General features: G+C 62.5%; 1 protein-coding gene across 2 annotated transcripts in view; it reads right to left on the reverse strand.

The window, feature by feature from the left end:
• Positions 1-37: 37 nt before the first annotated feature.
• Positions 38-14,864, reverse strand: part of PI4KB (phosphatidylinositol 4-kinase beta) — a 29,156-nt gene continuing 14,329 nt past the window's right edge. Inside the window, exons 4-13 of one of the 2 annotated variants that reach the window (XM_068168781.1) lie at positions 14,231-14,275; positions 9,866-10,093; positions 7,932-8,177; positions 6,755-6,864; positions 5,789-5,893; positions 4,815-4,938; positions 4,473-4,738; positions 3,689-3,821; positions 3,283-3,403; positions 38-2,048 (exon numbers count right to left, since the gene is read on the reverse strand). In XM_068168781.1, the coding sequence (XP_068024882.1) occupies positions 1,867-2,048; positions 3,283-3,403; positions 3,689-3,821; positions 4,473-4,738; positions 4,815-4,938; positions 5,789-5,893; positions 6,755-6,864; positions 7,932-8,177; positions 9,866-10,093; positions 14,231-14,275 (1,560 nt within the window). In that variant the 3' untranslated portion in view covers positions 38-1,866. The remainder of the gene's footprint in view (positions 2,049-3,282; positions 3,404-3,688; positions 3,822-4,472; positions 4,739-4,814; positions 4,939-5,788; positions 5,894-6,754; positions 6,865-7,931; positions 8,178-9,865; positions 10,094-14,230; positions 14,276-14,864) is intronic. The other variant, XM_068168782.1, reaches the window with a different exon arrangement.

Here is a 14,864-nt window from a genome sequence, read left to right on the forward strand (position 1 = left end):
TGTGATTCTGCTAGGTTAAAGCAAGGGCACTGCGAGAGGCTCTCAGGTATCCTTTATTCTTGTAGTAATAATGCAATGAATTCATTAAACTTTAGTGGTTTCACCCCTGCTGTGCCCTGTCTTGCTTGCATGGCCCCGTGAGTGTCCTGGGAGGGGGCGGGGGGGGTCCCCTGCGCCCCCCTCCCACCCTTTCGTGTTGGTCCTGCCCCAAAAGAGGGAAGGGGATGGAAGGGTTCTGAGTGCCCCTCCCCCACCCCCTCCTTCCATCCCTGCTCCCCCAAAGAGGCTTCGAGGCTGCTCCAAAGCTCTCTCCCTGCCACCAAGGGAGCCCCATGATTGTTTGTGACCGTGATTTGATTTGTGGGGGGGGGCACATACCCCCTCCCCCCGGCCCCAGGCCCTGATTACGGCTCCCCCCCCAGGCAGCTCTGGCACCGCAGGCAGCCTTTAAAACCAGAGGTCTGGGGGCTTTTAATGCTAAACAATCAACAGGACAAAGGATTGGTGCTAAACAAAGAGCCCGGGGGGACGGAGGGGGGGTCCCGGCCAGCACGGGGGGGGCACTGGGAGCTACAGGAGGGGACAAGGTTCTGGTAGGGATTCACCTTCTGACCAGCAGGACAAGCCTGGGGGGGGGGGGTACAGGGGGGGGCAGGGGGGGCAGGGGGTGCCCAATGCTCTTAAAGCAAAGAAAGAGGCTGGAGGTGCCTGGACCCCCCCCCCACCCCCCCCACCTCCAGAGCCTAGGTGCTTGGGGGGGGTGGGGGTGTAAAATGTTTGAGCTACATTTTGCCCTCCCCATGGAGCTGCCCCTGGAAGCCCCCCCCAGGCTCCCACCCCCTGTCCAGCCCCATCCCTGGAGCCTCTCCTGGTCAAGTCCAGCCCAGGGCTCCACAGGAGTGTTGGGGGGGGGACACACAACACTGTCTCCAGCCCCCCCCAGCTGCAGCCCCCCAGCCCCTGCCTGGCAGAAGAGCAGTCAGAAGCCCTTGCTGGGGGCTGGGGGTTCAGAGTCCCAAATTCCTGGAACAGAGTCAATAAACCAAAACCAAACCAAACCAAAAAGGTGCTGGAAAGGAGCAGGAGGCTGCCCTGCCCCCACCCCCCCACCCCCCCCCCCGGGCATTCCCCAGGGTGGGCAGCAGCCCCCTCAAGGAGCCCAACTATGGCCAAGCCAGCCCTGGGATGCTGCTGGGCCAAGGGACCTTAAAGAGGGGCGGGGAGGGGGGGGGAGGGGGGGGGAGCAAAAAGCACAGAAAGAGGCTGGGGGGGGTGGGGGTGGAGCAGGAGACATGCAGGGGGGGCCCTCAGGGGTCACCTCCTCTGCCTTCAAGTGGTACCAGCAGAAGGCTCAAGTCACAGCAGACACCAAAGAGCTGGGGGGGGGGGAGTCCAGGCCCTGTTGAGCCTCCCCCCCCCCCTCCCCCCAGCATCCCCAGGTCCTAAAATCATGAGATTGTAGCCCCCAAAGGGGGTAATACTGAGGTGGGGGTGGGGTGGCAGCTCCCCTGTCCCCAGGCCCTGTGCTGGTTCTCCTGACCCTGCTCTGGCCTGGCCGCGGTTGGGCACCGCCTGCTCCCTCTCCCTTCTCGCCGGGGGGGGGGTGGGGGGCTGCTGCTGGGGGGGGCGGTGGGGGGGGGTTGCTTTCCTTCCCTTCCCCTCCTGCCACTGCTTCACTCTGGGTTGGGATTTGCTTTGTGGGTTGGTTGCTTTGCTTTGTGTTTTCACCTTGCTTGGTTTCGGTGCAGCCCTGGCAAGATGCTGACCCTCGGCTCTCACGCCGGGAGGAGCAGCCCGAGAGCTCCTGCGCCCCCGCGGCAGGGGCGGGGCGGGGCGGGGCGGGGCGGGGCGGAGGCTGCCGGCCCTTCACATGATGCCGTTGGTGAGGTACTGGAAGCCGTCGTAGAGCTTGGTGGTGATGGAGCGCATGCTGCCGTCCACCAGCTGCTCGATCAGCAGCTGCAGCTGCTCCTCCGTCATGTTCATGTGGAACCGCTCCTTCAGGTTGCGGATGGTGGAGGAGCCGTGGAAGCAGGGCAGCTGGGAGCCTGGGGGGCACAGAGGGCATGGGGGCTCCCTCCAGCACAGCAGGGGGGCTGCTGGGGTTGGGCCCTAGAATGGGGTTGGGCTGGAAGGGATCTTGAAGATCAGCAAACTCTCACCGCCCCCAGCCACGGGCAGGGACCCCTCCCACCAGCCCAGGCTGCTCAGGGCCTCATCCAGCCTGGCCTGGAACACCTCCAGGGAGGGGACAGCCACAGCCTCCCTGGCAGCCTGTGCCAGAGTGCCCCCAGCCTCACTCTCTAGAGTTTTCCTCATCTCATCTCCAATCTCCTCTCTCCCAGCTCAAAGCCATTGGCCCTTGTCCTGTCCCTCCCAGCCCTTGTCCAAAGCCCCTCCCCAGCTCTCCTGGAGCCCTTCAGCTACTGGAAGCTGCTCTAAGGTCTCCCTGGAGCCTTCTCCTCCCCAGGCTGAACAGCCCCAGCTCCCAGGGGAAGTTTTCCAGCCCTCTGCTCATCTTGGCCTCTCTGGACCTGTTCTGCTCTCCCCAGCTCCACTCTAGAGACTTTCTTTCCTCAACTCCCGTCTGAACCTGCCCTCCTCGAGGGATGGTTTGGTGGCTTCCATGTCCTGCTCACTGGCTCTGGGGCTGGTTTGTGGCACTGGGGATGGTTTGGTGGCCTCCATGTCCTGCTCACTGGCTCTGGGGCTGGTTTGTGGCACTGGGGATGGTTTGGTGGCTTCCATGTCCTGCTCACTGGCTCTGGGGCTGGTTTGTGGCACTGGGGATGGTTTGGTGGCCTCCATGTCCTGCTCACTGGCTCTGGGGCTGGTTTGTGGCACTGGGGATGGTTTGGTGGCCTCCATGTCCTGCTCACTGGCTCTGGGGCTGGTTTGTGGCACTGGGGATGGTTTGGTGGCCTCCATATCCTGCTCACTGGCTCTGGGGCTGGTTTGTGGCACTGAGATGTCCCCAGAGCTGCCAGGTGGCATCAAGGTAACTCACAACCCGAGGCCACCACCTTGCCAGGAGCATTCATGGGATGCTTCCCACACCATGGGCCACAGCCAGCAGTGTCCCCAACCCTTCCCCTGGGCCAGGAGCTCCCTGTGCAGACCCCAGACCCTAACAGGCCTGCCCAGAGACTCTCCTGGTATGAAAGGGCTCCAGCTGCTCTCCAGCCCTCCCAACCCTCCAAGTGCTGAGGGTCACCAAGCCAGTTTTGGGCAGCCCAGAGGTGGTGGCCCTGGGGCCAGCCCTGGCCCTGGGCCTCTCCTCACCTTGCTGCATGATCTCCACGATCTGCACAACTTTGTCCATGTGCTTCCGGGCAGCGATCAGCCCCTGCAGCATCAGCATCTTGTAGTAGTTGAACATGTCCCCATCCAGCCCCCCCATCACCTGCAAGGGAGAAGCTGCCTGGGTGGAGGGCAGAGGCTGCAGGACAGCAGAGTGCCCTGGGCAGGGAAGCTGCCAACAGGAAGGAGTTTAGGGAACTTCACTGCCAGCAGAGCTCCTCCTGCCTCAGCTCAGCAGCAGGCTCCCAAGAGCAGCTCGGCTGAGGCTGCAGAGGTGGCCAAGCACCTCCACAAAGCACCAAGCCCGCTGCCAAGGGCTCCACTGTGCACCCCCCCCCAAGCTGTGGGACCACCTCTGGGCCCTCTGCACCCTGTGCCCCCCACTCACATCCACAAACTCTGTGGTGAGCTTGAAGGCAGAGGTCTCAAAGCCGAGGTTCCTGGGGGAGCTGGAGAGGATGAAGCCAAAGTCGATGTGGATGATGTGGCCATCTGCATCCAGCAGGATGTTCCCATTGTGCCTGGGGGGCAGCAGAACTTCCCATCAGGGACAGCGAGAGAAGCCCACAATGGGTTGGGTGGGAAGGGAGCTTAAAGCTCATCCAGTTCCAAGCCCCTGTCATGGGGCTTGAACACCTCCAGGGAGGGCGCAGCCACAGCCTCCCTGGGCAGTGCCAGCACTGCAGGGGGGGCTCAGCAGAGCAGAGGCACAGAATCCCCTCCCTGCTCTCCCTGCTATGGATGCAGCTCAGCACAGGGCTGGCTCTGGGCTGCCATGGCCACCAAACCCTGTTCCTTCAACACTTTCAGGGGACTCCACCAGGTACCTGCCTGGGCCAGTCCCTGACCACTCCTGCAGGACAGAAGCTGTTTCTCATGGTCAGCCTGGTTGGGATGTTGCCCAACCTCCCCCCGGCTGCAGCCTCCTCTCAGGGAGCTGCAGAGAGCAAGGTCTCCCTCAGCCTCCTCTCCTCCAGCCTCACCACCCCCAGCTCCCTTAGCTGCTCCTCCCCAGCCCTGTTCTGCAGACCCTTCCCCAGCTGTTGCCCTTCCCTGGCCCTGCTCCAGCTCCTCAATGTCCTCCTGGCAGTGAGGAGCCCAACCCTGACCCCAGGACAGCAGCTGTGGCCTCCCCAGTGCCCAGCCCTGCTGGAAGCCAGCTCCAGACCCACCTGTCCTTGACCTGCAGGAGGTAGCACACCAGGCAGTAACCAGCACAGCTCTGCACAAAGTTCCTCTGGGCTGTCAGGAAGGACTCAGTGTTGTAGTTGCCATGCTCCTGCAGGAAGTAATCCAGCAGGGAGAGCAGGGACTGCTTCTTGATCTGGTGGATGGAGACGGCGTTCACCACGGGCTCGATCATGCCACTGTCGGCGGAGATCACCAGGATCTTGTACGGCTTGATCCAGAGGGGGACACGCTCCTGCTCCCAGATGGACTGTGGGAGGCAACCAGAAGATCCCTCAGGATGTGCCCCTGCAGCCCTGCTCCCAGGGGCAGCTCCCTCTGCTCACCTGCAGCTGCTTGAGCACCTGGAAGGCCAGCAGCTCCTGCCGGAGGTCATCCCCGCACTTGACGATGACGGAGAGCAGGCGCCAGGAGGGGAGGTGGCCGTAGGGAGACCCCTCCCGGATCCTCCTGCAGGGAACAGGCAGGGATGGGAGAGAAAGGAATGGGAGGGTGGGCAGTGGGCAGCCCAGAGCTCTCCTCCCAAGTCCAGAGGTCTCCTGCCAGCAAAGATCTGGGACAAGAATCATAGAAGCACAGAAGGGTCCAGGCCAGGAGGGACCTCCAGAGGTCACCCAGCCCGAGCACCCCGAAGCCAGCAGGGACATCCCCAGATGGATCAGGCTGCCCAGGGCCTCCCTGAGTCTCACCTCAAATACCTCAGGGAAGAGGCCTCAACAACCACCCTGAGCAACCTGTGCCACTGTTCCACCACCCTCACAGCGAAGAACTTCTTCCTGATATCTAAAATCTGCCCTGGAAGCCTCTGGAAATGCTCAGCTGGGAGTGCAGCAGAGCCAGGACTGCAGGAGCTGCAGGCTCAGCCCTGGAGCCAGCAGCAGCTCCAGGAGGTAACCTGACCTGCCCCAGGGTGGGCAAAAGCCCCCCCTGATTTACAGAGCCCAGTGGGGCCCTGTCCCAAAGCAGGGTGGGGAGAGGGGGGGGCTCAGTGTTGCTGTCCCCACCTCCACCCTTCTTGCTCAGGTTCAAGTCTGGGGGAGGGACAGCCAAGAGCAGGAGCACAGCTGAGCTGCTTTTGAGCCAGGCCAAACTCTCCTAATGTGAAAGGTGGCTAAACCCTCCTGGCAAAGCCCTCAAAGCCTAACCCAAGAGCAGCAAATCTGCCACGGGTGTCCTCCCCCCTCCAGCACACCCAGCACGAGCTGTCCTCCCAGGGGAGGGGCAGGGCACAACGCTGAGGCCACCACAAAGGTGCTGAGCCCAGCCCAGCCCCGCAGGGGTGTGTGTCCCCCAGCCCCACCTGACTTTCTCCTGCCAGGGCTCCTTCAGGGCGACAGCAGAGGGGTCCTCAGGGTCCCTGCGGAAGGCCGTGGGGGTGTGTGCCAGCTGCTCCGACAGCCTCCTCCTGCAGACACAGCCACACAGCCCTGGGGGTGAGCAGGGGGCACCAGGCTGCACCCACACCCTCCCTGAGCCCCAGAGCTCTTTGGGCTGGAGAAGGCCTCCAAGGTCCAACCATCAGCCCAACCCCACCAGGGCCACCAAACCCTGGCCCCAGGTGCCATGGCCAGAGGCTTCCTGAACCCCTCCAGGGATGGGGACTCCACCACCGCCCTGGGCAGCCTGGGCCAGTCCCTGACCACTCTTGCAGGACACAAATTGTTCCTCATGGCCACCCTGAACCTCCCCTGGGGCAACTTGAGGCCATTTTCTATTCTTCTGTCCTTCCTATCCCTGAGCCTGGGGAGCAGAGCCCAACCCCCCCTGGCTGCAGCCTCCTCTCAGGAGCTGCAGAGAGCACTGAGGTCTCCCTCAGCCTCCTCTGCTCCAGGCTTAGCAGCCCCAGCTCCCTCAGCTGCTCCCTCAGCCCTGTTCTCCAGATCCTCCCCCAGCTTTGTTGCACTTCTCTGACTCTGCTCCAGCCCTCAATGTCCTTCTAGGGGTTAGAAGCACAAACCTGACCCCAGGATTTCAGCTGTAGCCTGCCCAGGGCCCAGGCCAGGGGCAGCATCACTTCCCTGATCCTGCCCCCTCCACCAAACTGCACAGAGCCCAAGCCAGGGCTGTTTTGCCACCAGCAACTGAGCAGGGGAGGCTGAAGCAGCCCTGAGGGTCTCATAGGCTCCTCCTGGGGGTCCCACCAACCTCCACTGCCCAGGGTGTGCACAGCCCCACCTCAGCCCCTGCAGATGCTCTTTTCCCCCTGGGAACCTCTGGGACAGGTTTCCCTTTTCCCCAGGGAGCTCCCAGCCCAGCCCAGCCCCACCTGATATCTCCAGCAGCGATGAACACTGGCTCCCTGCTCTCCTGGCTGGTGATGCTGTCCACAGAGAACTGGGAGATGTTGTCACAGCTGTTGGTGTGGATCTCTGGCAGCTGGGAGGGGAAAAGGGTGAGAGGTGGATGAGAAGCTGCTGGAAGGGGAATCCCACTGCTCTTTGATGCTGGGACCTTCTCACCCTATGGAGATCTGATGTTGGATCACAGAATCCTGAATGGGCTGGAAGGGAGCTCAAGGCTCAGCCAGCTCCAACCCCTGCCATGGGCAGGGACAGCTCACCCCACAGCAGGCTGCTCACAGCCACCTCCAGCCTGGCTGCAAACACCTCCAGACAGGAGGCTTCCAGCACCTCCCTGGGCAGCCTGTGCCAGGCTCTCACCACCCTCCTGGGGAACAACTTCTTCCTCACAGCCAATCTCAATCTCCCACTTCTAGTTCTGCTCCACCCCCACCAGCCCTATCCCTCCCTGACAGCCTCAAAAGTCCCTCCCCAGCTTTCTTGCAGGGATAGCCAGCAGGCCAGGGAGGGGATTCTGCCCCTCTGCTCCACCCTGCTGAGACCACAGCTGGAGCTCTGTGCCCAGCTCTGGAGCCTCTGTGCCAGGAAGGATCTGGAGGTGCTGGAAGGTGTCCAGGGAAGGGCCAGGAGGAGGAGCAGAGGGCTGGAGCTGCTCTGCTGTGAGGCCAGGCTGAGAGAGTTGGGGTTGTGCAGGCTGGAGAGGAGAAGACTCCCAGGAGACCTCCCTGTGGCCTTCCAGGATCTGCAGGGGGCTCCAAGAAAGCTGGGGAGGGACTTGTTAGGGTGTCAGGGAGGGATAGGACTTGCGGGGATGGAGCAGAACTGGAAGTGGGGAGATTGAGACTGGATGTGAGGAAAAAGTTGTTCCCCAGGAGGGTGGTGAGAGCCTGGCACAGGCTGCCCAGGGAGGTGCTGGAAGCCTCCTGCCTGGAGGTGTTTGCAGCCAGGCTGGAGGTGGCTGTGAGCAGCCTGCTGGGGTGTGAGGTGTCCCTGCCCATGGCAGGGGCTGGAGCTGGCTGAGCCTTGGGCTCCCCTCCAGCCCTGGCAGCTCTGTGGCTCTGTGACTCCCACAGAACCAACCAGGCTGGGAAAGACCTCAGAGGCGCTGGGGTGCAGCCCAGGACCCCTCCCCGAGCCCCTCACCTCCACCTGCAGCTCCACGATGTCGTCCACAGCCCAGGCCTCGTCGTCGTTGTCGTAGCTGGGCGGGGCGGAGCCGGCGGGGCGGGGCTCGGGCGTGGCGCCGCAGGGCTCGGGCGTGGCGCCGCAGGCCGGCAGGTGCTCGGCGGAGCGCGTGCTGCGGATGCGGTTCTCGGGGATGCGCGCCGGCACGCTCGCCGTCTCCAGGCTCTCGCACTCCAGCACCTCCACGTAGATCAGGTAGGGAGCCTGCAGGGCACACAGCGCCCCCCCGCGGCACTCAGAGCGCGCCCCAGGGCGGGGAGGGGACTCGAGGAAGGTCTGCAAAGGGCTGAGGGCCAAGAGGGAGGCGAGAGGGAGAGGGGGAGGGGGAGAGGGGGAGGAGGAGAGGGGGAGAGGGAGAGGGAGAGGGACAGGGCCAGGCTCTGCTCACTGTGCCCTGGGACAGGCCAAGGGGCAGTGGATGGAGACTGCAGCCCAGGAGGTTCCACCTCAGCAGGAGGAAGAACTTCTGCCCTGGGAGGCTCCCAGAGCCCTGGAGCAGGCTGCCCAGAGAAGTTGTGGAGTCTCCTTCCCTGGAGCCTTCCCAGCCCCCTCTGGGGTCCTGTGTGCCCTGTGCTGGGCTCTGTGCTCCTGCTCTGGCAGGGGGTTGGACTCAAGGGTCTCCACAACTCCCTTCCCACCCCTAGCATCCTGGGATCTGGGATCCTGTGGTCCAGGCCAGCCAGCAACCCACCACCACCATGGCCACAAGTTCCAAGCCCTCCAGGGACAGGGACTCCACCACCTCCCTGAGCAGCCTGCTCCAGTGCCTGACCACTCCTGCAGGGCAGGAACTGTGCCTCATGGCCACCCTGCACCTCCCTTGGCACAATTTCAGGCCCTTTCCTCACCCTATAGCATCCTGTCCTCCCCTTCAACCACCTCCTGCCACCTCAGCTTGACTGGGGGGACACTAAGGTCCAGCTGAGCCTAGGGAGCAGAGCCCAGCCCCCACCTGGCTCCAGCCCCCTCTCAGGGAGCTGCAGAGAGCACTGAGGTCTCCCTCAGCCTCCTGCAGGCTGAACCCCCCAGCTCCCTCAGACACTGGAACTGGCTACCCAGGGAAGTGCTGAACAGATCTGTGGCCATGGCTCTTGGGGACAGGGTTTGGTGGCCATGGTGGTGCTGGGCTGCTGGTTGGACTTGGTGACCTTGGAGGTCTTTTTCAGTTGCCTGCCACAACCTGGAGTCCCCTTCTCCACACCCTGAAGCAGGATCCCAACCTGCAGTCCCCTTCCCAGCACCCTGAAGCAGGATCCCAACCTCCAGTCCCCTTCCTCAGCACCCTGAAGCAGGATCCCAACCTGCAGTCCCCTTCCCCAGCACCCTGAAGCAGGATCCCAACCTGCAGTCCCCTTCCCAGCACCCTGAAGCAGGATCCCAACCTCCAGTCCCCTTCCTCAGCACCCTGAAGCAGGATCCCAACCTGCAGTCCCCTTCCCAGCACCCTGAAGCAGGATCCCAACCTCCAGTCCCCTTCCCAGCACCCTGAAGCAGGATCCCAACCTCCAGTCCCCTTCCCAGCACCCTGAAGCAGGATCCCAACCTGCAGTCCCCTTCCCAGCACCCTGAAGCAGGATCCCAACCTGCAGTCCCCTTCCCAGCACCCTGAAGCAGGATCCCAACCTGCAGTCCCCTTCCCAGCACCCTGAAGCAGGATCCCAACCTCCAGTCCCCTTCCTCAGCACCCTGAAGCAGGATCCCAACCTGCAGTCCCCTTCCCCAGCACCCTGAAGCAGGATCCCAACCTGCAGTCCCCTTCCCCACACCCTGAAGCAGGATCCCAACCTGCAGTCCCCTTCCCAGCACCCTGAAGCAGGATCCCAACCTCCAGTCCCCTTCCCAGCACCCTGAGCTACTTCTTGAGCCAAGCCCTCTGCTGATTCTCCTCCTACCTTGTCCTTGGAGTTGAGGACAACAGCCTGGGTGTGAGGCACCCGCACCACATGGTGGTCAAAGCCAGCAGTGGGCAGCCAGGCCCTGGCTGGCAGCTTGTGGTTCAGCAGGGACAGCTCTGAGATCAGCCTCTGGGTCTTCTGCTCTTTGGTGGGCAAGGTGGCCAAGCGCTTCCCGATGGCGATCAGGGACTTGATGAACTCCCTCTCAGGGGCGAGTCTGACAGGCTGGAGAGAGGGGGAGGGGACACACACAGAGAGAGCAGGGTGAGGAGACCCCAGAGGTGCTGCCCTGGAGCTCAGCAGGGTGAGGCAACCCTGGAGGTGCTGCCATGGAGCTGCACAGGCTCTGGATAAACACCGGATGGAGAAGGAAACTCTTCCCAGCCCAACCTCCTCCCTGCTCCCAGATGATCCCTCCAGGAGCAGGGCAGGACCAAAGCACTTCCTCCTTCCTGCTGTGCTGCCCCCACCCCAGAACTCCAGAGCCAACAGCCCCTTGGGAACCCCACCTCAGATCACAGCCCCTTGGGAGGCCATCCTGGATCACATCCTCCTGGGACCCCCCCAGATCCCAGTGCCACAGCCAGCAGAGGGAACACGAAGCAGCCTCACCCCCAGGGCCAAGCTGGGGTTTGGTGGTGCCCTCACCCCAGAGCATTGCTCAGGGCTCAACCCAGCTACAGATCAGAGCATCAAACCATGACTCCTTGGAGCCAGGAGCCCCACAACCAACCCCAGCTCCCCACAGCTCCACCCCAACACCCCACAGCTCAACCCCAACACCCCACAGCTCAACCCCAGCTCTGCTCCCCAACCCCAGCACCCCACAGATCAAGCCCAACTCCCTGCTGGATTATTCCAAGCTTTTCAATCAGAGCAAACCCATGGTGGCTGATTTGGTCTTTTGGCCATTGCAGAGGGAGGTGCAGGGTGCAGCTTGCAGGGTGCAGCTTGCAGGGTGCCCAGGGCCATGCTGGAGGAGCACATGCGAGGGAGCTGCGGAGCAGGGGGAAGCACAAGGAGGCAGCCGCCGAGCCCGGAGCGGCTGCACAGCAACACAGAGGGGTGGTGAGGAAGAGGAGAATCAGTCTGCTGGCTCCCTCCCTGGGGAAGGGCAGGTGGGAAATGGTTTGGGTTCTGTAGTCCACGTCAAAAAGCCTCCCAAGCTCCTGGGAGGTGCTGGTCCCCCTTCCACAGAGCGCTCTGCTCTCCTGCCTGGCCAGCACAGGGACTCCCCAGCTGGAGCACCGGGGCCAGGGCTGGGCTCCCCAGCTCAAGAGGGACAGGGAACTCCTGGGGAGGGCACAGCAAGGGGTTAAGAAGATGCTGAAGGGCCTGCAGCAGCTCTGGGGTGGGGACAGCTGGAGGAACTTGGGGCATTAAGCCTGGAGAAGAGCAGCCTGAGGGGGATCTGATCAATGCTGATCAATGCTGCAGGGGTGGGTGGCAGCAGGATGGCACCAGGCTGTGTTCAGCGGTGCCCAGTGCCAGGCCAAAGGGCACTGAGCACAAACTGCACCACCAGAAGTTCCACCTGGACATGAGGAGGAACTTCTGGACCTGGAGGGTGGTGGAGGCCTGGGGCAGGCTGCCCAGAGGTGGTGGAGTCTCCATCTGCCTTTGGAGCCCTTCCAGCCCCACCTGGGTGTACTCCTGGGTGACCTTCTCCAGCTGGCACTGCCATGGGCAGGGGGCTCTGGAGGATCTCCAGGGGTCCCCTCCAGCCCCTCCCATTCTGTGAGACACTGAATGTTCAAAGCCCTGCCCCAGCTGCTGCTCCAGCCCTGAGCAGAGGAAGAGCCTGGCCCTGCCCTAAGCTCTGCCACTGAATCCTGAGGGCTGCTGTGTCCCTGCTCCCCCAGGGGTCTCCTGCTCTCTGGTGGCTGCAGGCTGCCAGGTTTGGCAGGCACTTGTGTTGTGCCCCTTGCCCCTTGCCTATCCTCAGGCCTCTTCTCTGCACTCCCATGCAGCAGTCACTGGTGGGAGTCTGGGATGGTGCCCAGGTGAGGAGGTGCCCATGAGAAGGAGCAGAACCTGAGCCAAGGCCTCCTGCTTCAGATCCACATCTGGGTTAGGAGCTGGCTGGAGGCTGAGCCCAGGGAGTGGTGGTGAATGGTGCCACAGCCAGCTGGCAGCCAGGCACCAGTGGTGTGCCCCAGGGGTCAGTGCTGGGCCCCAGCCTGATCAATATCTTCATTGATGATCTGGAGGAGGGGATGGAGTCCAGCAGCAGTAGGTTTGCAGCTGGCACCAAGCTGGGGGCAGGAGTTGAGCTGTCAGAGGGTAGGAGAGCTCTGCAGAGGGACCTGGGCAGAGGGGCAGAGCCCAGGGGCAGGAGGTTGAACACATCCAAGTGCCAGGGGCTGCACTTTGGCCACAGCAACCCCAGGCAGTGCCACAGGCTGGGGGCAGAGTGGCTGAGAGCAGCCAGGCAGAGAGGGACCTGGGGGGAGTGGTTGACAGCAGCTGAACAGGAGCCAGCAGTGCGCCCAGGGGTCCAAGAAGGCCAAGGGCATCCTGGCCTGCATCAGGAAGAGTGTAGCCAGCAGGAGCAGGGAGCTCATCCTGCCCTGTGCTCAGCACTGCTGAGGCCACAGCTGGAGTCCTGTGTCCAGTTCTGGGCTCCTCAGGTCAGGAAGGAGGTTGAGCTGCTGGAAGGTGTCCAGAGAAGGGTCTGGGCACAGCCCTGTGAGGAGAGGCTGAGGGAGCTTGGGTTGTTTAGCCTGGAGGAGGTTCAGGGGAGACCTCATTGCTCTCTGCAACTACCTGCAGGGAGGTTGTAGCCAGGAGGGGGTTGGGCTCTTCTCCCAGACACCCAGCACCAGAACAAGAGGACACAGTCTCAGGCTGTGCCAGGGGAGGTTCAGACTGGAGGTGAGGAGAAAGTTCTTCCCAGAGAGAGTCATTGGCCATTGGGATGTGCTGCCCAGGGAGGTGGTGGAGTCCCCATCCCTGGAGGTGCTCAAGAGGGGATTGGATGTGGCCCTTGGAGCCATGGTTTAGTCATGGGTCTGTGGGGCCAGCTTGGACTTGATGATCCTTGAGGTCTCTTCCAACCTTGGTGATGCTGTGAAAAGGTCTCCTGCCCTGGGGACAGGAGCAGGAGCTCACTCCTGCCTGGCTGTGCTTGGGGGAGGCACAGGTGGCACCACCACAAGGTGATGCCAACAACCACCATGGCAGCTGGAGGGCTGTGAGGACACTTCTGCAACATCCTGGCACCAAGCAGCCAGAGAGGACTTTGCCAAGCCTCCAAAAGCCACCAGAGGGTGAGGAGCCACTGCTCTTCATGGATGGGAGGAGCAGGAGAGGGAGCACAAAGCAACTCACCCAGAGCTGGTGGCAAAGTGGGACCTGGAGCCCAGTGTCCTACCTCCCCCCAGGCACCAGCACCGAGGAGGTTCCTTTGCTCCTCTGGGGAGCAGGGCAGCTGCAGGAGCCTGCACCAAGGTGGGGGAAAGGCCTCCTGCCCTGCATCTGGATGTGGCTGCAGCATCAGTGCTGTGCCCTCACCCTGCCCTGTCCTTGGGGTGAGGATTGTCCTCTGGAGCCACACAGAGGCTGGGACCACAGCCCCCAGGCCCCAGAAGTCACCATCCGGGGGGGGGCTGGGGGGCACACAAGCCTCCAGCACCCAGGCAAAGTGGTTTTGATCATGGACTACATCCTCAAGGTGTGGAAGCCCAGATGGGCAGGAAGGGGGCAGAGAGGAGGAAGATGCTGCTGACTGGCACCCAAAACTGGAATGAAGAATGGCAAAGGGAATGAAAGAAAAGGCTGACTGGGGAGAGGAACAACTCCAGGAGGGGCAAGGCTGGGGCTGGGCTGAAAAGAGCAAGAGCTGAACACACAGGGAGGGGGCAGGAGAACCATGATTGGTGGCAGGGCAATTTAAAAGAAGCAAATGAGCTCTCATCTTGGCAGAGAGGCTGGCAGCCAAAACTCCAAGGGAACAAACAGCATTTCCTCCTGGGCTGCACAGGGCAGCAGCAGCCACATCCCTCCCCTGCCTCCACCCCCAGCAGGGCTTCCATCTCCCTCACAGCCTTTCTGTTTGGGGGGGGGGCTGTAAACACCCAGACCTCCCCCCCAGCTCTTTGAACCCCCCAGGGTCTTTTCTGCTTTATTTTGGCCAAATTTGCCCCAAAGCTTCCTCTTTCCACCAGCGTTTTGCTGCTGAGCTCAGCCAGGCTGCTGCTGGCTTTGCTCTCAGCCAGGGGCTCCAGTGGTGCAGACACTGGGGGTGGGGGGGGCTGGGGAGGGGACAGGAACACATCAGAGCTTTGTCACAAGGGTGGCAGGGAGGAAATGCTGCTGTGGAGGGGGCAGGCAGGCAGCCTGGGCAGGGAACAGGACACTTACAGGACAGGGAGACTTATCGAGACTGTCCGTACTGGAGGAGAGCTCCTGGGAAAGGGGGGGAGGGGAGGGGGGAGGGGAGGGGAGAGGGGGGGGAGGGAGTTGGTGGCAGATTTTTGGGGAGGTTGTTTGTTTAAAAGGAGAGAAGAGGAAGGAGGAAGAGGAGGGGAGAAAAAGCAATAGTTTAGCTCCAGGTTCACAACCAGCACTTCTCAGCTGCTTCTCTTTCTCTCCCTCCCCCCTTCCCCAAAGCACCACAGAGCCTGGCAGAGCAGCACAGCATGGGAGGGCTGGGGAGGGACCCCTGTAGATCACTGTGGCCAACCCCCTGCCAGAGCAGGGGCACCCAGGAACACATCTGGGTAGGCTCTGAAAGTCCCCAGAGGTGGAGACTCCACAACCTCCCTGGGCAGCCTGCCCCAGGGCTCCAGCAGCCTTCAGTGAAGGAAGTTCCTCTTCGTGCTTGGGAGCTCCTCACTCCCCAGCTGCCCTGCCTGGCCTTTGGGATAGGGACTGACACCCAGAGCAGCACAGGAGGCTTCCAGAGCAGCCCAACAACAGCTTCAGGCATCCAGCCCAGAGCCTCCTCCGGCCAAGGATGCTGATGGTGGGACCACAGCAGGAAGCTGAGCTCAGG

Source organism: Melanerpes formicivorus, unplaced genomic scaffold, assembly GCF_026170545.1.
Source record: "Melanerpes formicivorus ecotype bairdi unplaced genomic scaffold, bMelFor1.0.p_v2 SCAF_158, whole genome shotgun sequence".
In the NCBI taxonomy this organism is placed as follows: domain Eukaryota; kingdom Metazoa; phylum Chordata; class Aves; order Piciformes; family Picidae; genus Melanerpes; species Melanerpes formicivorus.